The sequence below is a fragment of the Branchiostoma belcheri genome, unplaced genomic scaffold (assembly GCF_001625305.1).
Source record: "Branchiostoma belcheri isolate BF01 breed outbred unplaced genomic scaffold, Haploidv18h27 scaffold59, whole genome shotgun sequence".
Taxonomy (NCBI): Eukaryota; Metazoa; Chordata; class Leptocardii; order Amphioxiformes; family Branchiostomatidae; genus Branchiostoma; species Branchiostoma belcheri.
In genome coordinates this window covers 823,846-850,685 of record NW_017804231.1, presented here as the reverse complement: position 1 = coordinate 850,685, position 26,840 = coordinate 823,846, and the positions used below count along the sequence as shown (strand labels likewise).

General features: G+C 40.9%; 1 protein-coding gene across 7 annotated transcripts; it reads right to left on the bottom strand.

Moving 5' to 3' along the window:
- Window positions 1-66: 66 nt before the first annotated feature.
- On the bottom strand, window positions 67-26,840 carry LOC109481985 (uncharacterized protein KIAA0355-like). 7 transcript variants are annotated; one of them, XM_019784601.1, is made up of 15 exons: window positions 26,524-26,840; window positions 25,075-25,739; window positions 11,594-11,791; window positions 10,601-10,714; window positions 10,080-10,175; window positions 6,891-7,082; window positions 6,240-6,386; window positions 5,895-5,989; window positions 5,446-5,571; window positions 4,538-5,118; window positions 3,661-4,180; window positions 3,127-3,228; window positions 2,122-2,259; window positions 1,707-1,776; window positions 67-1,480 (listed from the first exon to the last, which is right to left on the bottom strand). In XM_019784601.1, exons 2-15 carry the CDS (start codon window positions 25,519-25,521, stop codon window positions 1,169-1,171), a joined length of 3,138 nt encoding a protein of 1,045 aa, XP_019640160.1. In that variant the 5' UTR covers window positions 25,522-25,739; window positions 26,524-26,840; the 3' UTR covers window positions 67-1,168. The 7 variants fall into 7 exon arrangements, with proteins under 7 accessions (XP_019640160.1, XP_019640161.1, XP_019640162.1 ...); XM_019784602.1 differs by having other exon boundaries at window positions 25,075-25,673; XM_019784603.1 differs by lacking the exon at window positions 3,127-3,228 and having other exon boundaries at window positions 2,122-2,262.

The following is a 26,840-nucleotide window of genomic DNA, read 5'->3' as shown; positions in this document are numbered from 1 at the left end:
TATCTACTGCTGTGTACATTGATATTTTGTAAAGTACTTTGGGATAAAACAAATGACACAAGTAGCGAACAAGATGACACATTTTTACTTCGATCCTCATCGATACATCATTAAGGCAATTTGAAACAGTTAGTAGTTTTTCTTTTCAATACTAAACCATGTATAACCAAAAAAATAATAATAATTTACAGCAATAAATTGCATTCAACCAAGCCATATAAACCTAACATTGTTAATATAAACAAATGTTACAAAAAAAAGAAATGTTATTTGTGAAAAGGAAAGTATAAAGATGCCCTGCATGCAATTATACTTTTGACATACAAAAAAAGATAATACAGAAGGGGACTGTTATCTAAATCAAAACATAAACCTATCAATAAATGAAAAGGATTCAAGAGAACATGTATTTCCGTACATCACCTATGCACTTATCCATGTAAAATTCCAGCAAGATTGATGACAAATTGACAATTGTTCTGACTGCTAGAAGAGTTTTGCACCTTCAATGCATTGTAGGCTGGTTCTACCTATTTATGGGTGGTATGAACAAAAAAAAAACTGTCTGAAAGGCTGACTGCTGTAATAGATCGACTGGCCTGGATACTGCTATCCTTCCTTACTTCTACCTTGTCCCCCCAACGACCAGGAGGTTTACATTGATAAGTGCATAGGTTGTACATGTTCGGCCTAAGAAATTTTGATCTTTGTGAGCATCTATCAATCAAGTTTTATCTCTGAACAGACTGCATTACTCAACATTATGACCAGCCCCCAACAATGCTTTACTTCTCTACGTAACTACCACCTAGCAACATTTTACAGAACTGCAGCTAGTTCGACTCAACACTATCTCTCTTCATGTGTCATTTCTGTGACTCAGACCACCTTAGACTGGCCAGGAAGTCTTTTTTTTTTATCTCGTCTTACCACAAAGGCACTTTGTAGCTCTCCTATCCCGCTACAGACAATCAGGACTCAATGACTGGAACAAACTCCAGCATAGAAAATCTTGTGATAGTTCATTGTGTAGAGATTCGGTATAGTTATAATCATAATAATAATAGATTCACTGTGCTTTCAGTCGACAAGTACTTGTACAAAAGCTAGACGTTGTCAACACGATTTTACATATTTTGATACGGGGGCATGTAGGCTAGTCTTCTATCTAGTTTGGGGTGTCCGCGCATTGCACTGTCGTTATGGGGGGGAAATCCGGTGAGGGGGGCGGGGTGGAGGGGGAGTTGTCTCCTGCGGTGGACCAGGGGGACGTGCTGGCCATCGGGATCGGATCGCTCCACTGCGCCGTGACGGAGGGGTGTACCTCGGGAGCCGACCCCTGCGGAAGTGGGTCGCTCCACTGCTGGATGGCGGTCACATGGCCGTCGACCGGAGGGGGCTGTTCCGAGAACTGGAATCCTCCCGGGAGAGACCGTTGCCATGGAGACTTGGGCGGCCATGTTTTTGTTGACTTTGGTTCCTGGGGGAACAAATATATGTATGTACACAAAACCCAACAATGCAGCAACCTGACAACAGAAAAGAGAGCCCCCTAGTAGACAACACAACAAGTGCCGCTGTGCACACTAACCAGTCATCCTTCATCTTTTGTATCTTCATGACTGCATTCTCCAAAGAGATTTCTTATCAGCTTTTTTGTGTTGAAGAATCTTGAAAAATGATGGAAACCTGGCCACCAGACTCACCATCTGTGCGAGCTCGTCCAGGAATCCCTGCAGGTGTTCTGACTCAGGTGTGCTCTCTCCTCCTTCACTGCTGCTCACACAAGACAACACAATACATCATCATCATCATTGGTCAATCATACTGGTACAACACAATAGATCATCAAGGTTAAGGTTTTAAAATTTTCTGGGCCACAATGGTGCTTGACATGCTGACATGAGACAAAATTGAGATAACGGCAGAAAGTTTCAGTCTGGCTAGTATACTGTCATATACTACTGAGCATCCATGGAAAAAAGCTGGGAAACTGGCCAAAAACAATCCACCAGGGCCCAATATTGTGTATGTCATGCACAATACTGGGCCTGGCTTCTCCAGTGACACACCATCATCAGTTTAACAACCTCCTGCTCCACAACCGCGCAGACCACCCACCATTTCTGTATGAGGTCGTTTCCGGTCAGGCCCAGCCCCATGGAGAAGACATCACCGTTGGTGGAGGAGGTGTCATCACTGGAGCTGGCACTGCCGGAGTCCAGGTTACACCAGCTGTTGTTCCCTCCCAGGGCTTCACTGCTGACCAAAATACACAACTGTCAGATCTAGTTTCACTAACGGTGCATTAGAAGGTTGTAAAGTGGCCAAAAATCTGTACTGTTGCCAAATGCAGGGCTCCAATTACTCGCATGCAAAGCACTGACTTTTTTGCAGAATGTATGAGCCAGCACTGTACTGAGTTCTGAAGTTCTGTGGAGCCTCAGTAGCCTGAGTGCTGTCTTCTGTAGTTACCACTGGTTCCCTGTCACTTAGTACCATGGACTACAGAGGATGGCACCCAGGCTAGAGCCTCATCGGAGGTGGTTTTGTTTTAAGAACTGGTGGAAATCAATGCGTGCGTGGATGTCATCCATATACATGTAATCAAATCAGTGTGGCCCAACCTGCAAATATGCACAAATGCTGTATTACATTTCTTGTAATGTTCCAAATGCTATCAGAGCATAAAATACGTATCTGCAACCAGGAACGTGCATCCAGAAATTGTAAGCAAGAAACACTAAATGCTTAATATATGTGGCATTCAGGCAATGGCTGCAGTGCACTGCCTTGCAATGCGTGCTGGGAAGGTCAAATACTGATATATTGCAGTCAGTTTGCACACTACAAGCATTTGGCTTCGCATAAAGGTGGCTTTGGCACAAAGTGTCTGCTGCTGCCTTCCTTTTAGTTCAAACCGCTTGAAAGGAACAAAATCTGTTAGTATGAAAGACATGTACAAGCAGGGTAATTTCTAGAAAGGGTTAGAGTTGGTGATTAATTTCTAAGGGAGAAGCACCATAGCTGGGCATATTAGTAAAAGAAGAAAAAATACCTAACAACAAAAACTGGTGAGAGGTTAGAAGCAGATAAGAGTAAGACATGCCCCAAAGAAGGTCGTACCTTGACAAAGGAAGGTCAAAGAAAGATGCGGCTTTGGTTTGGTCCACCAGAGGTGGGGAGTCCAGCCGGGAGTGGGGCAGGATCAGGGGGAGGGAGTTGTATCTTGGAGAGGAACAGTCAGAGGAAAGGACAGGATGAGTCCTGGTACTGGAACTGTCAGTTAGAATGCTACAGAGTAATTTAAGGCCGAGAAAGTTTTTTTGTCTGTTTTCCACGATCTTTAACCCTCTTGGACTGGGAAAGGTTAGAGCTACATTTCAAGACTGGCCTGTAAAATATCTTTTGCTCATGGAATGTATAAAATAAGACTGAAGTGGGAAAACAATGTAGACAAAGAAGTTGATACTGTGAAAAAAAATAACAAAGTTCACAAGGTTCTGTATTAATGTACTACATTTGCCAAGCTAATCATCAAAATACTCTGTGAAGGCAAAGGCTGAACTGTGTCCAAAGTTCAGAGTTCTGCTGGTTGAAGCACCTAGACAACAGATTCCTCTATTGTACCTTGAGGTAGTGGCTGGGTAAGTTTCTTACCTTTCGTTGGAAGAAGGCGGTATGGGCCAGGTGGAGTTGAGCCGGCCCTCCTGACTGGACCACTGTGTCCGCATCCCCTCCCCTCCCCACCTGTGCCGTACTTTACTCTGCTGGGCCTGCAGGTAGTTGTTCATACTGGCTACGTAGTGAGCGTACTCTGGATCCGACGAGAACTCACTCCCCGCAAGCTGCTCCAGGTTTCCGCCCAGCCCGCTCACCGGCCGGATCCTGCTGGGCCACGTGTTGCGGCCGAAGTCGGCCGGTCTGGGCAGGCTGTTGGACCTCTGGCTGCTGGCGTCCTCCGAGCTGGACTTCTCGCTGGGCAGGCTGCTCGGGTCCGAGGTGCGCAGGTTGGACAGGAAGTTGGCGGCCTCCGTGGTCCAGCTCTTGCGGTTGCTACGGTTACCGGGCGGGGACCCGTCGGTGGCGAGCGGCTGAGGTTTGTGGTGACGCGACAGGAAGTCGATGACCTCCTGGATCTCCTCCTCCGTGGCAAGACTTGGGGATCGAACAGAATCTCCTGATGAGAACAGAAACAACACAAAATTTACACAAAGTACTTTTCTCTAGCCTGGAATCCATCCCTACAAGTTATTTGCCAGTTCCAGTAGTGACTAACAGCTCGTAGGGATCCAGATGGATTCCAGCCTAACTTTTCTCTCGATCCAAGAAACTGGTTCTAAATATGATCATTTTGGTACCACAAAAAATAGAGCTTAAAATTTTCACCCACTACTGGTTAGCGTCAATTGAGATTGTAGCTAACAATGTAGAGGATTTGCAATCTGGCAATCTACAATAATACAGGGCCTGGCTTGCTAATGTTTGCAGAAAATGTAAATCAGTTATTTCGAGCTCTGGTTCTACTTATCATCACCTCTATTGGCTCCTTCTGGATTCTCTTCTGGCGCAGTTTCTTCTTTCTTCTCCTCTTCACAAGTGTTGGACTCAGACTGTTCCTCGATCATCGAAAGTCGTCTTTCCTCCTTCTGTTCCAGACGGCCCGGTCTCATCTCGGGGGGTGGGGGGTCCTTCACCACCACTGTTCTACTGGGATATGTCATACTCTTTGCTGATTGGTCAGTTGGTCTTGGTGGGAAGGTGAAGTTAGTCCCTGATTGGTCAGCAATGGGGGCAGAAAATCTATTCCCATTGGACGTTGCCATGGCAGCAGGGGGTTGGGAGGAGTTTGAGTAGAAGGCACTTTGTTTCGTGGCATCGTTAGAAGGGCTGGGAGAGTAAGAGCCTTTCCGCCCAAACTTGGAAGTGAGTTTGTTGAAGGTTTTCTTGATGCCCCCCTCCCCCTCTAGGTTGCCACGTCTGTGCATGGCCTCGCCTGGCATCTTGTAGTCTGCTAACACTGTGGGGGAGGTGGGGGCTGTGGCACTGGGAGGTCCTGAGTCCTGACTGTACATGTCCGACCGCAGCTTGACTTGGATAGTGGGTAACATCTGCTCCCTGTGGTGGTCAGGAAAACAACAGCACAGTAGATAAAGGTGTCAAGTTTGATGGAACATACATGTAATTACAAAACACATTTGTGAGCAAATGTGGCATATTTCACTCTCATCTTTCCCTCATGTAAAAACAGTCCCATTTTTATTTAAAGACCCCAGTGCAAAGATGGAACATTCAAGAAGTTTCTGCCTAAAAATTCCAACAATTCCAAAATTAAAACATACAAAAATGATATTCCCTATTTGACCCTCCATGTAAGGCCTGCAACTCTTCCAAAATCAGTTCTGTGGAAAATAGATAATGCTTTTAGCCCAAAACTTGACTGACCTTCCATCCAGGAGTCTAGCAGGATCGATTATGGCAGTGTAGATGGCATCTACGACACCCAGCCGACAACTGTCATCAGAGGTTCGCTGCAACTTGGACAGAACCCTGTTGTCCTTCTGAAGACACCTACAGTAGGGATACAAACAATTTACCTGCAGTGCCACCTACCTCCTGAAGGGGGTACTGCAGTCTGTTGAAGCTACTGATTACATCCAAACAAAAAGAAGCCATTTCTATTCCAGTTCTGATGCTCTGAATACCTCATTTCCCTTAAATCAAAGTTTTTTTTTTCCAAAATTCTTTATTTTTTTTTCCAAAATTTGTTTCTAAATCTTCAAGTGCTTTTTTCCTAACTGAATTCATTCTAATACTGATGACTGTTTGTTACCAAGAAAAAAACAACAACACAGCCTTGGAAACAGAGCAAAATCATGAGATGTGAGCCTTACCATGCAGTTGTGACCTGCACGACCACATGTGTGCCTGAAACGGTGACTCTGGCTCCTGTAGTACCTCTAGGCAGGGAGGTACAGCTTACAGAGACCTGAAACAGTCAAGTACAGTGTATACATCAGTTTGTGTCAACTGCACAAAACATAAAAGATATTGCTTCTACAACATTTGAACACAAGAACTTCATAGTAGAATTACAAAAAATGTCAAATATTGTAAAAATCCGGCTATGCCTTCTTAAGTAATTCTGCTCAACTGCAAAAAAATATCCTTATTGGTGAAGGTACCAGAGGGTACCCTCAGCATGTATAACATGTTCCAGTAGACTGTCCATGTCTTACCAGGCCTGCCCTGCCGAAGCAGAGCTGTACGGCTGTCTTGCTGGTGGGGTGAGTGACGGAGGGGCAGGCCTGGCTCAGCACCAGGCACGTCAGACGGTCAACCACGCTGCCCAGGATACTGCCCTTCCCATGCTGCTCTGCTGCAGCCTGAAGGCAAACAAACAAACAAACAAAACAAACCTCAGAACTTTCAACACTTTTGAAAAAAAATTAGATCATCCAATGCAATTTCATGGTGGCAAAACAAAAAATGAAGAAATCTGATGCTGACGTCATATTTCATACTTTTTACAATCATAAATGACAACTTTCAGACATTTTTTCACAATGAACTTTAGCCAAGTTTATCCACATTTCTTTACAATGAACTTCAAGCCAAGTTTAGCCATATGTTTTACAAAATTAACTTTCGGCCAAGTTAAGCCACATTTTTTTCTACATTGACCATTTCTTCGACCACCCTCACTTTAGCAGCTGGCGGGTTTTTTTACAACAAATTTTTTTTACAACACACATTAATTATTAACCTTTTTTTACAATGAACTTTTAGTTGTTTTTTTTTTACAATGAACTTTTAGTTGTTTCTTTTTATAATGAACTTTTAGCTCAGTTTTGTGACGATTCTTCTACAGTGAACAGGACCACCCCCACCTGTAGCAGCTGGCGCATGGCCACCATCTTGTTCTTGATGTTCTGTCCGGGACTGCCCGTGGACGTTCCGCGGTACACCACGGAGCCGATCTGGACGTCGACTCTGGCCAGCTCCTTGTAGATGAGGGTGGTGGGGTCCGTCAGGTGGGGGTTAGTCGCAGACTGTCGGATCTCATCGTCACTACAGCAGCCCTACAATAGAATGACAATCATCTTTATTACCATTACCATTACCATTTGGCATTTTTTCTTGGTACCTTTATATTCATGGTTTTCACAGTCACTTTTGTACTGTGAACTTACATTGTATCATTACCATGAACAATTTTTTTTACTGCACCTGCCGCCACTGCGAACGTATAGATCCATGAGCATGTCTGTTTCTCTCAGACCGCAAACTTTTGCTACTGCAAACATTAAGTGATTTTGTATCAGTATTCATGCCCATGCCTCATAATCTACCTTAATTAGAACATTACCTCTAGAAGTAGAGTACTCGTATTACAAACAGCAAAATATTTGCCTATCATAGCTGGTAGTTCATCTAAACTGAAGTTATACTGTACATTCAGCTTGTCACAATTGCATGGAAATCTCGACAAAAAAGTGTATCTGGCTCAAAAATTAAGATCTCTTGAAAAGTAATGAAATAAGCTGAAATTCTACACATAGCATCACACACCAATCCAAGGGGTAGTTTTAATTGGACCAGACTCCCAGAGTTATGCAGTAGGAGAGGTAGACCCCAGCAGTTGTTTTACTTCATGTGTGGAACATAGCTAAGAACGCCCACACACATTTCTCACCACAGTACAAGCAGCTGAGACCTATCTACAGGGACTACTGCCTAACAACCTCCTACAGCTCCATATAACAACTAAGGCTAGGTTGATTTGATTGTATGGATGGCATCTGAGCGCGCATGAATTTTCATCCATTTCCAAAAGTTTTGGCCATACTGTAATTGTGTGTAAATCATTCAAGACAGCTGAAAAATGAGCAAACATACATGTATGCCGTAATTTGCAAAAAAAAATTTGAAAAACAATACTACTGTCGTCATAGAATGCCAAAATCAATTCCAAAGGAAAAGAAGAAAATGTGAACAAAAATTAATGGAAACGAAAAGTCTATTATTTGCCATACCATATTCATGTGTTTCGTCACTTGTTCAACCTTGGTGGCCACGCAAAGATTTCATAATGGAACTTTTAGTTGCATGCTCGCATCAATTTTGGGGTTCCGAAAGGATGTCATCCATATAATCAAATCAAGTTGGCCTAAGCTTTCCACAGGATTTCAGTTACAACCAGGATAATGCTAATGATATGACAGAATAGAGGGAAAATACGACAGAGATTTTGTCCCCATCACTATGATAGGTATCTGATGTCCCGGACAAGATAATGCACTACTGCGCTACTTCATTTTCTTGCCAAGATTTGATCTTGGGGAATTACCAGGCTTCAAGTTTTTCCCACAAGTTCTTGCAATGCAGACAATTTATGGCTACACAGTGACACATGGGCTATGCTACATTGCCACTGTATTGTGTAGTTCTTACATTTATAGAAGAATTCAGACAGGGTAATAGAGCAACACTGAATACACTAAACTAATGAAAAACGTGTTAACAAAGACTGTTTCTAAAAATACTTTCAGTGGTACTTTTTGCTTCAATGGTTACTGGAAACTAAATTGCTTCCAGAATGAAATTGGCTGTTGACATGCACGCTACTGTAAAAGGTCATAGTCCTTAGCACAGGAACTTAAGCTGTGGTCCTTGTGTTTGTCGAAAAGAGCTAGGGGGAATTTCCCCAGTACAATGAACCTGTAAATAGTGTACATAGTGTCTGTCTTCTATGTCACAACCAGTGGGAGATTGGCTCTTCAGTCAGCTAAAACTGGATCACTTTTTAACTGTAGGAACATCACCATCACCATCATCTCAGTAGAACTCAAACCACTCAGCTCCTGGCAACGTTCCCACCTCATTCCCACGCCCACCCCCCTCCCACAGCTGAAAGGTCAGAGACAATTCCTGTTCCCTTCCCTGCATGCATTTCCCATGTGGAGCTCATCCAGACTCATTAACAAGGAAGGCTGGCAGTGGAATACAGACTGGTACGGTCTTATCGTGATGCAGCAATGTCCTGTTTCAAGATTAAACATTACAGATAGGCATTCATATTGTAGCTACTTCCAGTGGTAAGCCAAGATTCAAGTAGTTTGATTACACTTGTAGGTGTTAAAATCATCCTACACTTAATTTAAAAAATTACACATACATGTACAATGTATATAAAATGCTGAACTTGGACATTTTCAATTTTGTATCTAAAGACAAACATATACAAATGATAGAGAAACTATAGATATTGTACAATTACAAAATGCATGGATAGATATCTAAGATCATTTCCTACTACAAGACAACCATGTTTAAAATAACATCCTCTTTTTCTTGTTAACATTGTTTAAATCAAAGGATGTTATGAGAACGGGGCTGGGCGGAAAACTGGCTACATTCACTCCCAGAGCTGGTTCAGACCAGTTTTCTTGGTAGACTATGTCTTTTCATCATTTGACGGAATTTTGCCACCCATGAGACAAAAATTTTGCTCAATCCATCATTTTTAATGGGGGTCAAGATTTTCGAACTCCCCCCCCCCCCCCAGATTGTTGCGCTTTGCACATTGCATATGATGTTACGTCAAACAAAATTTTAGGCTAGAACACTGATTCATATCCTGTTTTTAAGTTTATCTTTCAGTTCAGTATAAGTCTTGTTGAAAATCCAGTAACTACATGTACTTGATGTTCATGGTAGCAAAAGTTGGCAGTCAGAGAAAAATGGACAAAATGGACATGTTTGCAGAACTGTAAGTTTGTGGTGGCGGCAGATGCAGCAAAAAGAAAGTCACCAAATTATTTGTTCATGTTCATGATAAGATTGTGGTATAGAAATGACTGTGAAAACATTGTGAAACACAGCAATAAATAAAACACTGAACTAGATCTTACCCGAGGTACATAATTTTCACTTGTTAGACAAGGGATGAAGAAGAATCTTTTTTGATACGCTTGATTCAAGACAAGCGACATTACCTTTAATATTCGAAATGTCAGAGGATGACTCCTCATTTCGCTAACGACCCCTAACTGTGAGTAGGGTATGGTTGTTCTGACCTTGAGGACCAGCTCCAGGGCTTGCGGGTTGCCATAGAAACCACCCAACAGTCGGAACTCGTTCCCAGCATACCTCTCCAGAGTCCGCTTGTACACCTGCAGGAGGAACAAAAAGGAACCACCATTTTAATTAGTTTCATTTAACAATCATTTCTTGTTATCTATAATAATTACTTATGATTTATTACTATTTTTATCAATAATTTTTACTTTTTTTATTCGCACACTTGCATCAGTTTTGGGGTTCGTAGGGGGTGTCACCTATATAAACAAATCAACATGTTCTAACTCTAAAGCATGAAACTTTCACAGTGGTTTTATTTCAAAGTACAGGGATGTTCTCACAGTGCAGAACAGTAGTTATACAAGGGAGGCATATGTATGGAGTCATGAATTTGCAGTGGATAGGTCGCTGCAAAAAACAGCTACTTTGGGGTACGTCCCTTATTTGAAGAAATACAGTACTTATATAAAACCACCACAAAAGTTTCATGATTGTACTAAGGTGGTATGTTCCTTACCAGCCAGGCCTGGTCCAGCTTCTGCCCAGCGTCTCTGCGAACCTGTTCTGACAGGTTTTGCTGTGAAAGGTCGGGTAAGGTCACGGCCTGACACTGGTGCAGGCTGTACAACATCTGAGAACCAAGAGGAAAACAAGTTGTATTTCAAGTGTCTCTAATATGCTAATTAAACATTTAAAAACAATTTTACTGTCACTTTTATGCTAATGTGGCCTGTATAACAGAAACCCTAGGGAAAACACATTAAAAGCGTGAGGCAATGTCACTTCAGGTTCCATTAGTTACCAAAACAGTGCTGTCACAAGTCTACCATGGAACACTTCCCAGATTGTGTCGTGACTAGCTAATGGCATTTTACATTTTACAGTCCTCACTCTGCCACGACTCTTACACCACCGTTATATCAACTGCCTGGTATAAAGCCTGTGTTCCATGAACTTGTAGAAACAACCCAAAAGATCATGGAAAAAAAAACGCGTTCACGCAAATTTGCATAGACTTGTGCAAATAAAGATACTTAAAATATAATACATTTGTTTTTGTACCTGCATGATATTTGTATGACTTTATTAATATTAGATTACTTGGTAGTGCTTCATATGGTTTCTTGGATTGAAAATGTGACAATGTTTTTGGAAAACACCTGATCCAGTTGCTAAAGTAACTGTTTTTTTTTTGCGTATCTTATTACCTGGATGTCTAACCTTCATGGGCATAACAATGTTTGATCACCCCAGACCTAGTGTCACGTTTGAGAAACATCTTCTTGGGGGCATGCATGCCCTTTTTTGTAAGGCGTAATCAGGCCTTTTTAGTCTTCGTAATTCATAGGCAGCCTCCCCAAAAATCAACGTAATTCGTAATAGTACATTAGCCACAAAGTGTTTAGTCGTAATCAGTTCTGAGACTTTAACGTAATCCATAATCGGCGCCGAAAATTTTACGTAATTCGCAATCACTACCACCGCCATGCAGGCCCTCCTTCTTGCTTACCTGTTTGACGGTTTGCCAGGAGTGCAGTGCCACCTCTCTGGACGACTGCAGTACTGCATCTCCGTGCTGCCGTGACTCCGCCGCCAGCAGCGAGGCGTGGTTTCCCGCGCTGTTCTTCACGGCGGCCATGATGCTGCCGTAAGACGTGAGGAACTGGTACTGTAGGTTCAACATGCACTGCAGACACTTCCCCAGGACCTGTACGGCACAGAATGTTAGAACTTGTAAGGACTGGACACAAGGATCTATCTGTGAAAATGATCTGATTTTTTCCTTCTTTCAGTTTACTGTACAGGGCTCAAAATAATGGGTGCATGTGCACCTTATCGCACCCAAATTTGGAGATGTGCACCCAATGTTTTTCTGTGGGTGCACCAGTATACCCAAATATTTTTGTAAGTTAACGTATGTAAAGATGTTAAATGTACAGTAGTATACAGCATATTCTTAACATTTCAGTGTCTGAACTTTTTAGCTCTACCAAAACTTGCATGTGACCTTTGTTTACACGATCGTGTCCCAAACCCTCTTGTACAATGCATAAAGTAAGACCTTTGCTGAGTTTTCCAAAATGAAAGTCCCAAGTGCCACTTGCCAACTACGCATTTCCACGAGAAGAAACACAAACTGGTACCAGCACTTACCTGGCAAATGTTACACAAACATCACTGACATGTCTACAAAAGTCCTATATACAGCCCAAGTACAAGTTCAATCAAACAGTACAAGATGGTAATACTAATAGGCGCCTATGATTACTATATCCACAGCACTGTTATCATACCATATCAGTCAAACAACAAGGTCCATACCCAGTCTGCAAACCTTCTCTCACGACAAATTGACTGAGTGGGCAGCCCAGAGACAGACTTCCGCTGGTAGAACACTGTAATCCTCAGACATGCTCCCACCCACGCCTACACCCCAGCAGCAGAGCAGTCATTAGAAAATAACTGGCTCCAGTTCAAGTCCAAGGCTGGAGAGAGACGATAAGAATCTATTTTCCTTCCTCGCTTTCCGTTTTGGTTCGGCTAGATCTGCATCTGGCAATCTAGATCCGATGCAATCTAAAAGAAGATTTACTACTAACACAACATCTTGAGCCAGTCCAGAAAAATCCTACTACATGTACTATACAGTATACTAGTAACCAGATCAAGATCACTATTTGATCACAAGATAAGCCTGTAATACATACTAGTAAGGTCTAGGAAAAAAATGTTGGGTTTCCAGTTTTATGACCGACATGAGAAAAAACTGCCGACCCTAGCCTTTTTTTGTGTGTGGACCCCTGCAATGGACATGCATTTTCGAAAATCCCTACCTACCAACCCTAATTTTTTCAGCACTGAAACAGGAAACACAACAACTTTTCCTAGGCCTAATGATAACTCAAGAAAGGTCAGCGATATTTCATATCACATGACTCTTACCATACAACATCACATACCACAACCAGCAAGGCTAACAGCAACTCTAAGAACAAAAGGCCTGACGCAGGAAATAAATATTTGGTGACCCTGAAATCAAGAGGAAGCTTGCCCTTTCCCATGCCCGATAATAACAGTTTACAAGTCTGGACAACTCAACACTTGTTCATTACCAACTTTAATTTGTAGCTACCTTATCAACTCTGTCAACTCGGCAACATCAGAATACACAGTTACTAGTATAAACCAACATTTTTTTGTGGTATCTTTTTATTCTGTACTGCAGACTTATTATTACCGTGAACAAATAATTTGCAGACTTTCGTTTTGTTACACCTACAAAGTTATAGTTCCACAAACGTGACTCTATTTTTCTCAGACCACAAACTTTTACTACCACAAACATAAAGTGATTTACAGTACCTTGGGAACTTGCTAGCAACCATTGATAAAGTTCAGCTGACTTATTAGAAATATTCACATTCAAGATATCATCTCCGATTGGACAGTGGTTTTCGGTGTCCTGCTTAGTTTGTTGACCTTTCCTTTGACAAGGCAACTGTGTCCGGTCCCAACCGGTCAAACAGGAAAGAATTACATTTCTGCATGAGGAGTCAAGGCCACCACACCCTCATTCCGAGGACACTGGTGTGTCAGAAGAACATCATGTGGACTACCAGACAAAGACTGTGTACTTTCAGTTATGATGATGTGGTTACTAAACAAACATGTAGCGTTATGACATAAGAAACATTGCATATTGCTGAAGCACTGTAAAATCTTTCTGTAGTGTTATAAGAAACTTGTTACAGTATCAAACCACCTGTAAGTTGCCACTTTACAAAAAGGTCAAAATGCCTACCTAACCATTTTTAAATGCAATTTCAGGAAACAAAAAATACAATGGATGAGAAAATCTGTTTGATAATATTGACATCTTCTCAATCTGTCATTTCTTCTAATCATTTTTGCCACCATTACATACTTGAAGAGTTTATGTTTAAAATAGCCCCCCCCCCAAAAAAATAGCTATGTGAGGAATCTCTAATTTTTGGGTACCACCAATAAATAGCTAGAACCAGCTTACAATACGAAACAAGCTTAAGCAACCATTCTCCGTCAGTGACATCATATTTACCTCACAAATATCAGTATGCTATGAGGGTTGATTCAACTTACTACATGACCAGAAAATTGACTTTGAAAATCCATTTTTACTGCCCTGAAACCTCTTTCGGTGCCTTTAAACCATGGTGCATCTGACTGTAACCATAAAATCTGGGACAGACATGGAGTTTCCAGAAAACCAGTTCCCCTTTTCATGCATAGATTCTCAAGGTTACCATAGATGGTTTGAGACTTGGAATTGTGCAGGAAGTAGGGGAATAGACAAATAGAAGATCGAATTTCACTTTCAGAGGCAGCATGTACAATGTACTTCAACTATTGTGCCATTTTCAACTTTCTGTACTATAAAGATGGGTACCAATTTATTGGGACCACTATTCATAAGAATCTTGGATTACCCATTTTTAACAATCATCTTGCAGTTGAAGAATGTGATCAAACATGTAGGATTTCAACAACTAGATCTTGAATTCTAGAAAGAACTATTTGTATGATGCCTTTCAAAGGTACTTTCCACACATCATTAAACCACCAGAGGGTCCCAGTATTCCCCTAGACCAAGGCACACTGTAATGTAAACAAGCTCTTCAAAGAAAATCTTTCATCGCTATTTAATAATGATCCTTAACTATGTTGTAATTCTCTTTTCAAAATACAGGTAAATAGGGTAAACATAATTCCTTGCCTTCTCTTGTTATACTGTTACGTAGTTGTCAGTATAGGCCACCAGTACTGGTCGGTTACGGAAATAACCGACTAGTCGACCGTTTTCCTTCAGTACAGCCCGACGCATTTCAGACAGAGAAGATTGATGGAAACAACATTAGCGGAAACTCAAGACGCTGGGCACACAATGGTCTTACCTTGGATCATCCCAGACAAAAGACCTTCTCAAAGAGTTGGGCAACTGTATGGCTATCACATGACAAGAACCTTTTCACAAAACTTCTGAGCAACGCGGAACACTTTCTTAATTGTTAAACCTAACATTTACGTTGTCTGACTGACCAGTCGATAGTGTCGTAAAACCTTGAATAATCCTGAAGTTCAAAGGTGGCAACCTTAAATGTCCTGTGGGTGAAATCATAGTTTCATACACACTTCTGAAGTTTACAGAAAGGAAAACAAGCAGTCTCATTACCCTACACCTAACAACTGGGATAAATAAAGGCTACCTTACTAGAACTACTGATACTGTATTTTGTAATCATTATCACAAGAATAGAAGCATCCTTACTGCATATTTTATATTTTCAACATACTGATATCCTTATTTAGTGATACAGAAATACAGACTGTGAGAAACACCATAACACAATATACAATGTACTTTGAAAGAAACTTTTGGAAGTTACGGTCAAATACACTGTCACTGAAAACAAATACAGTATATCATTATCAAAAAGCATATTACTCAGTGACTACATTTCTTTATGTTACAACAATGTATTATAATATTATGTCATTAGAGTGTTAATACATAAGCAAACAAGAATTCAAAAGCTTTGATGTTATCGTTTAAATATATAATCGTTCTTTGATCATACATGTACTTACTAAATGGTGGCCATAAGTAAAACAATATCATATCACTGATAAAATCACTGTACAATCAAACATACCAGTCAAAATGGACACATCCTCTGAAAATGTTCAGAATTTTCCTAGCTGAAATCTTCTCCCAAATCGTAGCACACAACTGAATGTTCAAGGCTGACTAATAACTAGGCAAGTTCCCTTGCTAATCTCCTTTTAACTCTCACCTGCCTATCATTACAATCTGCCAATCAGAGCCCAGCTAGATAAACAGATTAAGCTGGCTACCCAGACACAACACAAAACTAGAGCGTTCCCAGGTCTGACCCCAGCCTACTGAACTTGTAAACTGCTTGTACTTATTAGGTTATCATAGGAAAAGAACACTACGGTGTCGACAAGTAATTTTTAGCAGGAATGAAAATGACCTCCCCGTTTTGGTTGCATGGCGCGGCCCCTGCCAGTGGATGGGTGGGACTAAACCATTGCCTGAGGGGTGGGAAACACTCCCAGTCAAAAAAGGAAGTGAGTGTGTCCCTCCAGGGGAGTTGGGCCTGCCCTCCAGCACACTAACACAAAACCTCTGTTATGCTTGAGGGTCCCATGTGCTCATGCCATAGGAATGCTGCCAACAGTTGGCCCCATTTGGTGCGCTGTATTCTAAACAGGTTAGCACAAGACACTAGGATCCAAGCAGATGTTAGGGCAATTTACAATTACTGCAATTCTGTACAAATCGTAGTTACTTGTGACATTTTTGCCAAACTTGTTGAAACAAAACTTAATTTGACAATAGTAGCAATACAGTAGAAATGTCAATCAAACAGTGTCAATTAAAAATGTACACTGTAATTCCTGACTTTTTCTCATTTTTTTTTACTTTTAATATATAAAAGTCACAAAAATGTGCAAAAATCAGGAATTACAGTATAAAAGTTTTATGTTGGCAGTTTTTGCCATTACTTCTTTCCTGTGAACTTATTACCATTTACAAGTAATTCACCTGCTGTCACAGTGAACATGTACATGTCATTCCTGCTGCCAAATGCATTTTTATCAATAAATCATCATAATTTACAGCGCATGGTATACCAGCTGCCCAAAGGCCTTCTGGGATACGTCACCTAATTGACCTCCGGGATGACCTGAGTTGACCTCCAGCTGGGTGATGTTCAGCAGGGCACTCTGGGAACAAACTGTTGGGAACACTCCGCTGACCTACCTGACCTTTCTCAACCTCTGTTTCAGCTTATTATAGCAGTGAAAATGCCCCCCTCCCACTATCTTATGACTGAGCTGGAAAACTCTCAGTTTCATAAGGTTGTGTTGATTTGATTGTATGGATGACATCTGCGCATGCATGAATTTTTGTCCATTTCCCAAAAAAACGTTTTTGATAATACTGTAAATCGTACAAATCAGCTGCAAAATGAGCAAATATATGTTGTAGATTTAAAAAAAAAATATTGGAAAACGATACCAATGTCTCAGAATGCCAAAACCCATTCCAAAGGAAAAGAAGAAAATGTGACGAAATTAAAATGAAGAGTATTATCATCATATACCATACTCTGTTTAGCCATTTGTTCAACCTTTATAGCCCACATAGATTTTATAATGAAGGCAACTTTTTCTAGCCAAACTTTTTTATTTGCATGCTCACCGCAGTTTTGGGGTTCCCAGAGGATGTCATCCACACAATCAATTCAACATGGCCTGAGCTATGCCAACTGTGGGGTCTCTATCTCAAGGCTCTATCCAAACCTCTTTCGCACACAGAATTCTGAAGACGGTCTCAATTTCTGAGCAGCTACTTACCCCTTAAATCTCGAACTAGCATTCTGGACAACTCACTTCTGAGAGAAAAATCCCTTCCTTAAACCCTAAGGCTTTGAATGTCTTAGCTAGACATAAGTCTCAAGGATTGTATCAAGCTGGGCTAAAGGCTTGGTGGGCGTGGCACTTGAGACATTTACTAGTACAAAATTTGTGAATTAAGACTTTCAAAGCCTTGGTATAAAAACTGTAACTAAGAAGAAAAATACATGTATACAAAGCTAGCAGTACTAAGTATAGTTACCTGGAATACTTGAGCCACACGTTTTTTTCTCCCAGACAAATTTACAGACAAGCAGTCGCTGTGGTCATCCAATCACTTCCATATTGTGGCTCTATCACAAGAGCAGGGCGTGCCAGTAAAGAGAAAATGTAATTTTAACACACTGTGTGATCTCGAGCGCCGGCGAAGTCTACAAATAGAAAGGCAAGGATAAAGACGGGGACACTGGATGGACCTGAGGAATTTGTCTTGGTAGCGACAGGGTCGGTTTCCCTCCTGGAGTTATTCTTGGTGTCCCCCCCTCTCTCTCCAACAACTGGGCCACAGAACTGTTCCATATGCAAAACTAGTTATCTCTTGGTTTCATCTGAGCTTGATACTATCATCCTAGGACCTTCAGAGATGCCCCGCTATATGTATTAATGGCTTCCGTTTATGTTCTTGACAGGCCGGAATTCTCTCGCTGTCAGCAAAGCAAATCAAATCAATGAGAGTATGCTTGAAATGTATGTTGTACCATCGGATTAGCAATAGTTGTTGTTGTTTATTAGTGTATATACATGAAGGACTTACCTTGACAACAACTATTACATAACAGTAAGCAGAATCATATGAAGATGACTGAAAAGACTGCAGATGTCGGTAATTCCAAAACAGAAGGGAACAGTTCTCACGAGAAGAACCCAAATTACCAGCGAGATGTAACAATACTATAAATACTTGGCTCATTACAGTGTATAGTCAGCTGTTTGGGAGGGAGGGAGAATAAAAAGACAAGCAAGCATCACCGAATTCCTGCCCTGGCTGGGAGTCTATGTATAGTCCAGGGGAATTTGAAGGGTCAAAAAGGGTTACCCTCCCCACTACTTACTGTTGGCAGGCACTGTTGTATCAGCTGGTGTGTTGTCTGCTGAACCCCCACACTTGCCCCTTGACATTGAGTGTCTTTATTTTCTTTTTCTTGTTGAAATTTTGCAATTTCTAAAGACATAACAAGGTTCACTATTTGTATACAAGGAATATTGGATTAGCATCATGTATCAAGATTTTGAAGTCGAATTTTAGCAGGCTAACAACACAAAAACAGAGGGCTGGGAGGAAAATTTGAATCTGGCTGTATTCACTCCCAAATGCTCGTAACAAGGTACTGACTTTCTCAAAAGACTGTGTTTTCATCTTACATTCCAGTTCAGGTATACAGAACCCAGTAACTTATTGGTATGGCCTTAGGCCTAGGAAAAAAATGCTGTGTTTCTTGTTTCAGTCTCGAAAAAATTAGAGGACTCAAGGAATATCTTTTTGTTCCTTTGTTTTTTTTATCCAAAGTGTGATCCAACTTGTACAATACAGTTCAACAAAGTAAAACTTGCATGAGAACACTTATATTTTCAATGTCAAGGTTGGAAAACCAATTGTACAACGTTTAACACTCAGGTGTCAGATCATGGAGCTAGAAAAGGTTGATCAGCTTGAACAATTTATGTCCCTTGCAGGGGTCCACCCCCCAAAAAAAGGCTAGGGTTTTCTCTAGGGTCGTTCGGGAAACAGGGAACACAACATTTTCTCCCTAGGCCTGTTCCTATTCTTAGTCTGCACAGAAAATGTGCACGTACAAGAAACATGTATTCAATGTCATTACAGTACTTCTGTATGGCCTTAACAGCATAATACCATTTTTTTACAACATAAGATTTTTCATAACAAGCCAGTGTGAATGAAAAGTAGAATTGTTCTTGATTTAGAGAGTGAAATTGTGGCTGTGACTGGAGACTAAATTGGCTCCACACTGAGAGAGGCTGCACAAATAGGACTCAATCGGACCCTAACATTCCCTAACTGGGATTCACACATAATCTTCATATAAATAGTTCTCCGCGGGTTCAGATACAAAAGAAGGAGACCGCAGTCGGAATACAAATGAAGAGACAGGTCATTTTGGATGGTGACAGCAAGTGCATCAAAAGTAAACGTTCTCGTAAATTAAGCTTTTCCTGGTGTGATCTGATTTATAGGAGCATTTACTTAGGTGCTCTGGATGCAATCCAAAAAGACAGTTGGTTATATAGGTATATGAATACTGTATGTATGCTATAATTGGCTCGCATATATGCCAATACTTCCAATACTAAAAATGAGGACTTAAGTCAGATTATTTTCACTAACAAGGCATGAGTAAATCAGGTGGTTTGCGACTTTTTATTCGCATAAACTTTTCAGACACTAGCCCTAGAAAAATAGAAAAAGTTGGGATCAAGATTTTACAATTTTTATCTATATAGGACTTAGCATGGTATCCAGCTTTGTTAGCTTTAGTCCGCTACCCAAGATCCGCTCCCCGCCAAGGCTGGATACCAGGCTATATAGGACTCTGAGTCTGACTACATTTTTATATGGGAAAACTGCTTGATGTTTAAAATGTAACAGTTGTTGTTCTGAACCTGTGGACTGAAGTGCTTTGAAAGTAATCCCATAACAAGTGGTCCCATCTTGCAAACAATCATCAAGGGAAAACTGCTCCCCTGGCAGGCATATTCAAGTGTTCCTAACTTCCTACCAAGGCCCCATTTTCATGCTGTTGACAGTTCTCTAGCTAGCTACAATTTGACAAGCTACCATATTCTATCAACGACATCGCAATTGTGCCTCATAGATATCAGCATTCTATGGGATAGGGTCGATTTAACGTACTACATTAAAAAGGGACTACAAAATTAACTTTACTACCCTGAAATCATTTTCGGTAAATGAAGAAGTGCAATGTCAAGCAATAAAGTTGCTCCTATGTTATGGGGGGGGGGGGGCAGTCTAGACACAACTGTCCTGACCAGCTGTTGACCCTGTCTGACCCCACACATCAGGAGTGTCACCTCTTGAGTACAGATGTGCTGACATCTACTACTGAAGGGACACCAATACTTCCTCATTGGTGGCAGTCTCATTCAGGGATCACGAATATGCAAATGAGTGCATGCAAAAAGTTACCCCGAACGTTAGAGCTAGTTGTACCTGTGTGAATACTGTATGGATTATTGCTCGATTGCTGCAACCTGACACGTTGATTGCCTGTCGCACTTTATAGATGAGTTGACTTTCAGCATGTACTTATTTGCATATTCGTGATCCCCGAATGAGACAACTGCCCTCCTCATCTCAGCCCCCCCCCTCACCAAACCCTGCTAACTATGCATGCCATCTGCAAGCATAACAACCTCAGAGGCAGAGATCAGTCCAGTGTACACAGAATACCTACCCAGAAAATCAGGTGTTACCAGTGGCAGGCACGTTACACAGCCATTCAATCAGGGGACAATGTAACCTCTGTAAGGTTGATGATGATGGCTGTATCTTCACATCTGTAACTTAAGCCTAAAAACACTTCTAATGCATCCCATCGAAGGTATAAAACATCACCAAATTGTCTAAAAAAAACTACAAGATACATTAACGGTAGTCCCCCACCCCCATCCCAAATATATAATCATACAGTGTATATATAAATCTCTAACTTGCAAAATGCCCTGGGAAGTACGGAAATAACTTTTTCCCTTAGAACAGAGACCACCTGGGTAACTGTTCAAAATCAAATTACTCAAAACATATATCACATGAATTGTAAAGAAACAACTTCTTATTCCAGCTTTCAATACGACATAATTTCTTCTTGATAATGCAATCTGGAATACCCCTTAGGGTATAATACTGATTGAGATTTGACATTTAAATCAAAAGTAAACTCTAATCTCATGTGCGTTGATTGGTTGTGTCAGCAAAAAATATCCTATCAAAGGCGCTCCATGCAATTTAGCAGATTTTCCCCATTGGGCAACTTTAAGATTTGGGTCAAAGGGTCAAAAATATCTCAGACGCAATTTCACACAACTAGCAATATAGGTCACAATTTGAAACCTGAGGTCAAAATATGATTTTCAAAATCATTCGCTCTAGTTCTGCCAATTTCAACGCTGTAAAAAGTTATGATAGCCGTAGGCTAAGCAGCCATCTGTGAAAATGTAATTACAGTTAGACGTCATATAGTGTTACTGGATTTAACCCCTAATGAATTTGAAAAGGCTGCTATCTATTCAACAACAATTGATTCAAATGGCACCCAACCATGCATGAATAGATGCTGGTACACATGTGATGCGGTGTGTAGGTGGATTTGCGTCATTGGTATAAATGGAGTGCTGATTAAGCTAGAAGCGTCTGCATTATCTGATGGTAATATACTGAACCGATCTGAATTCATCACATCAAAGCTAACATCGAGCACATGTTTTGCAGCAAAATGTCACAAGACTATCTGTTTCCTGCAATATGTAATTCATAGCAGCTAGCCTGTATTTCATACGTTGTTTCAAAGTTGTTAAATGTTTACATTTTTTTTCTGCAGGTCGCTAGGTGATATTTCAAGCCCTGAATAAAAAAAAAATTAACACAATGCAGAAGGATTGGTAGATGTCAAGAAGAGGCTTTTAACTATAATGTACAATAAAACCTGAACGATATTACTACGTAGTAGGCTTGTAGCTCTTGGCCCAAGATATGTATCTTTTTGTCTGTTGACGTGTTCGCCATTATTAATACTGGCAAAATCCAGCCTTGGATGAGGTTTACATTCTTTGAGTAGTTTAGAATAGATAACCAACTGTGCATAAGGACCACTCAGTGTTAAACTATTTTTCAATGTCAACAATCACATGCTTTGCATAGATTTTGATATCTGGTTGGAAAATATTGGGCAAATTCCTACCTTGACAAAAATTCACAACCCTAATTCAGATGCTTGCTATGTAGCAGCTAGACAGGAAAGTCGTTAAATCCTTGAACTGTTAATTAATTAGCCAGTTGGAATGCCGAGGACCATTCCATTGCAAGATGCTCAAGGTAGACTGGTTAGATAAAGGTGGGCAACGTGTAGTTCATCAAAATCTAGTGTGATGAACTTGAGCTTTTACAATAGCTGTAAATAAAAATTATGATTTAACAAGACCATCAGACAATTAAATAATGTAGACTGTAACAAACCTGAAATAGAGATTGTAAGCATATACTTCATATAAAAATTAGCTATCATAGTATATCATACAAGAAATCTGTGCGTTGGGGTGGAGTGAAATTTCTATCTAGAATGATAAAATGCTATTTCCCATAATTTGAGTAAGATTTCAAATGACAACCATGGAAATACATAAAGTAGACATCATGATTCAAATCTATCCAATTTCAGCATGTATGTGGAACTGTCAACATCATGACAAAGATATATTGGAGGCAGTAATACTAATAGGCATCCAACCATATCAAAATGCAAGTATGTTGGGCAGGCTGTACTCCTAGTAATATTGATAAACTACTGAGTGTCAAGTAAAATAGCAACTTTCCATATGATATTATATCTTAGCAATTTTCCAATGTCACATCCATGGAAACAGTGACAAGATTTATCACTTGACTCATCAGACAACTTCCACAGCACCTACTTCAGCACGTTCTTGAACGTTGGTATGTGACTCTCAGGAACGTTGGTATGACTCCCAGGCAGTGTTGGTAAGGAAAAACAGGCTCTCTCCTGTCACACTGATTCTAACAACACTACATGTACACTACCATTTACTGAAACCTTCTTCTGATAACTGAGCAAAATCACAGCTTTCTATTCTGGTCTGGTTCCCTTGAGAAATGGACTATTTGGCCTTCCTGCATTTGTTTATTTTGGTTGCCTGATCGGGCTGATGCTTGAGCTGGTCCCAAGAGCATAGTCTGAATGTTCCCATTGAGATACCATCTGAAGAGTTTTTTTTCCAGCATGATACTTTGATAGGTGCCAGTTCTCAACACAGTATTGATTACTAATAGAAAGATAACAGTGATCTAAGTGTTTGGTAGCCCAGATTCTGAACCACAAGTTTGAATCTCAGTTTACTGATATCATGAGAACCAAGGACCTAATTCTTTCTTATTACTGATTTTCTTCAAATGATAAAAAGCACAACTGCAAGGGTAATCAGTTGGTTATTTTCAACTTTATGACAATGAATGAAAAACAAGAGTTCCACAACATCATATCTTCCCCAAATGTTCCGCTGCAGTGCCAAGCAAAGCTGCCAGGGGGCCCAAAATCTAATCAATTCGAGGTCTCATCAAGACATACCCTATTACCCACCTACCAAGCTTCATAACAATCCATCCAGAGCTTCTGAAGTTATTGTGCTAAACCACACACACATACATCCAAACGCTATGGAAAACATAGCCTTCTTGACAAAGGTAACAATAGATGCTGCTTCTTTGGGAATGAACCTTTCTCCTATATTCAGTGATAATGATATCACATTCTTACTACAAGGCTGTTGCCAGACTTACATTTGTACCAGTACTACCTGTATGTCTACTGTCATCACGACTGAGTCATGCTTGAAAGTATGCCGATCAACAGGAACGATGTTGAAACAGAGATGGTGTCCTATATGACTAACAGTGGGCACAAATTCCTTACTGTTGACACATCCTACAAAATAGCACTGCATAGTCTTACCTGCATATTTGAGTACACAGTAGTGAAAAAACTAAATACATGTATTCTAAATAAATTTTCTGTGACATGTGATGCTGTAAGCATACTGCAAGCATTTTATATTTTTTTCCATAATCTCACAATTTCAAGCCCTAGTGTACAAGACATAAGCCAGAGTTTCACTGAGATGCTGCACAGTTCTATTTTTGTTTGAATGGCTGTTTTCCCAGTTGGTGGGATGGTTATTTCCCAGACATCTAATAAAAGAAATAACATAAGCTGCCTTTCTCTTGTATAGTACATGTAATTGATGTATTATCCACTGAAACCAGTTTTGATACAGTGTATTATTATTATTAATCTAACATTCCAAGTCTGTCATTTTATTGTTATCCACTTGATAGAATTATATAAAAATGGAATAACATTATATCAAATAAAGGAAATAAATTGGTGTTGTGCGGTTTTATGCATGTCACAAATAGCCTATAGTATGTCTAACAGACAAAACATGAGATCTCCAATAGCAATAGCTGCGTATGAGAGAAATTTTGAGAAGAATCTGTGGATTGCCAGACCACCATGCTAGAGTGTAAACACCGACTTGTAAAAGACAAGAATCCTGTTTGCAAACTGTTCTGGAGTATTATTTAGGTTTTTGTCTTGTACAGCATCTCAGCATCTACATCTTTTCATCTTGTACATTAACATTATAATAACAACATATATATATCTTTAGACTTTTTAATTCCTTTTACTGTCATATTTCCTTTAAAATGCAACAAAAAGGAAAAAAACAAGAACACGTTACCTGGAGATCTTGCTCTTGTAAGGATGAGTTGCCGTCTGTAGATGCGTCGTCTTCCCCCTTCAGCGCTAGTTCGGACAGAGCCATAACGACTTCTTCCTTCACCTGCGTACTATTGCTGCTTGTCGCTAAACTCACGTCGCTCCAAATCTGCACCAGCTGCCTCGTGACGTCCCACAACATCGTCTCTTCAAACACGGTAGAGAAGACCTCCGCCAGTTGGGTCCCAGCCCCGCAGAGAGAATTTAGAGTGTTGAGAAAATGGTTGACGGACTGTTGGATCTCGGCGACATGCATGTCCAGCGTGACCGGCATGCTGGTGCTCCGAGAACGATACTCAGTGCCGCCTCCCGCGGCGGCATCCGAGCTCTGACCGTGTCCTGTCGCCGCTGACGTCTCCGTGTCGTGCTTGGGCTTGAACTCTTTAAAATGGCGGCGTATGTTTTCCATGTCGCCCCAGCACGCCCACAGTTCAATGTTGAGGTAGTAACGTTACACTGACGGCAGCTGATCTGCACATGTCCCTGCCACACTGCATGGTTGCCTAGGTAACCACTCTCACAGCTGGAGAAGAGATCTTCTCTCCCTGGGCTCCTCTCTTCCTAAGATGACAAACAGGACCAAACCTTACCCCCTCCTCTTCATTAACCTTGTTATCTGTACTCAAGCTGTGATTGGTTGAAAGAAAATAACACAGTTGTCAGAAACAACTGATGAAGGTGTAACCTACACTGTACATACTGACACTCAACAGTACACTACTACTAGTATCCTGAATATGTAAACATTGAGGATAAACACTTAACATGTGATTATAGTCCAGTGCAAATTTATCTGGGTGGCATAAGATGACTTGTGTCAGTAAATTAGGTATTACAAATGACAACCAAGGTGTAATTATTGTAAACAAACCCCTGTAGCTAAATGTTTACTACAAAAACAGTGGCGAGTAGTCTACCCAAAATAGAATTTTGAGCTGTGTTTTTAACACAATTCGTTTGCTCTGTTAACATCATTTCGGGTTGGACGAGGTAAAAATCTCCATTTTTGCGTCTATCGTGAAGAGGTGATGTCATAATTTCTAGCGCTATCACGTAGTGAGAAAATACTATAATTTGTATGAAATTATACGCCTTGGCAACGCTATCCTAAAATTAAAAATATTATGTTGCTGATTTTGGTAATTCCTCGAAAATTCATTCTTTACAATGTTATAAAAACCGTGCTAAACGCTGACATGGTGATTGTGCAGTGAACCTAAACAATAACACACCGAAATAACACAGCGCCACATGTTACCGTTTATAGTTTTACCACACACAACAGCGGGCAAAACAAACCCTGCGGCCGTTAAAAATCCAACCTAGGGTCACGCAAAGGTTATGAAAAATCGTTGCAACGCTGGCAGATATTATGAAAATACTTGAAAAGATTGTAGGGGAATAAAATTACTTGCAAGTAGGAGTGTTGGCGCGTCGCGCGCTGGCTGGTTCACAGACCACCTCTCTAGCTCTGCAGGACTTGATGCACGAAAACCCGCCAACTTTTCTCCGCTTTCCCGCGACCGCAAAAAGTGGTTACAACTCGGCGAAGGAAGCCCAGCCTACGCCTCTAGGTCGTGCACATCGTTACCTTCCTCAGAATGGTGGACACGGGCAACGTAAACGCATAATTGAGGGCGAAATTCCAGGGATTCTTGGCGGCCCCTCCGTTCAGTCCTTGCGTCGGTCAGCCATCTTGAAACGTGACCTGAACCGGAAGTTGATGAT

Excerpts from the sequence above, each read along its gene's own strand:
- LOC109481985 (XM_019784601.1), bottom strand. The coding sequence starts at position 25,521 with ATGGAAAACATACGCCGCCATTTTAAAGAGTTCAAGCCCAAGCACGAC. Across the intron at positions 6,387-6,890 it reads CCATGCGCCAGCTGCTACAG|GCTGCAGCAGAGCAGCATGG; the intron begins GTGGGGGTGGTC and ends GTTTGCCTTCAG. Across the intron at positions 3,229-3,660 it reads CCGCCTTCTTCCAACGAAAG|ATACAACTCCCTCCCCCTGA; the intron begins GTAAGAAACTTA and ends TTCCTCTCCAAG.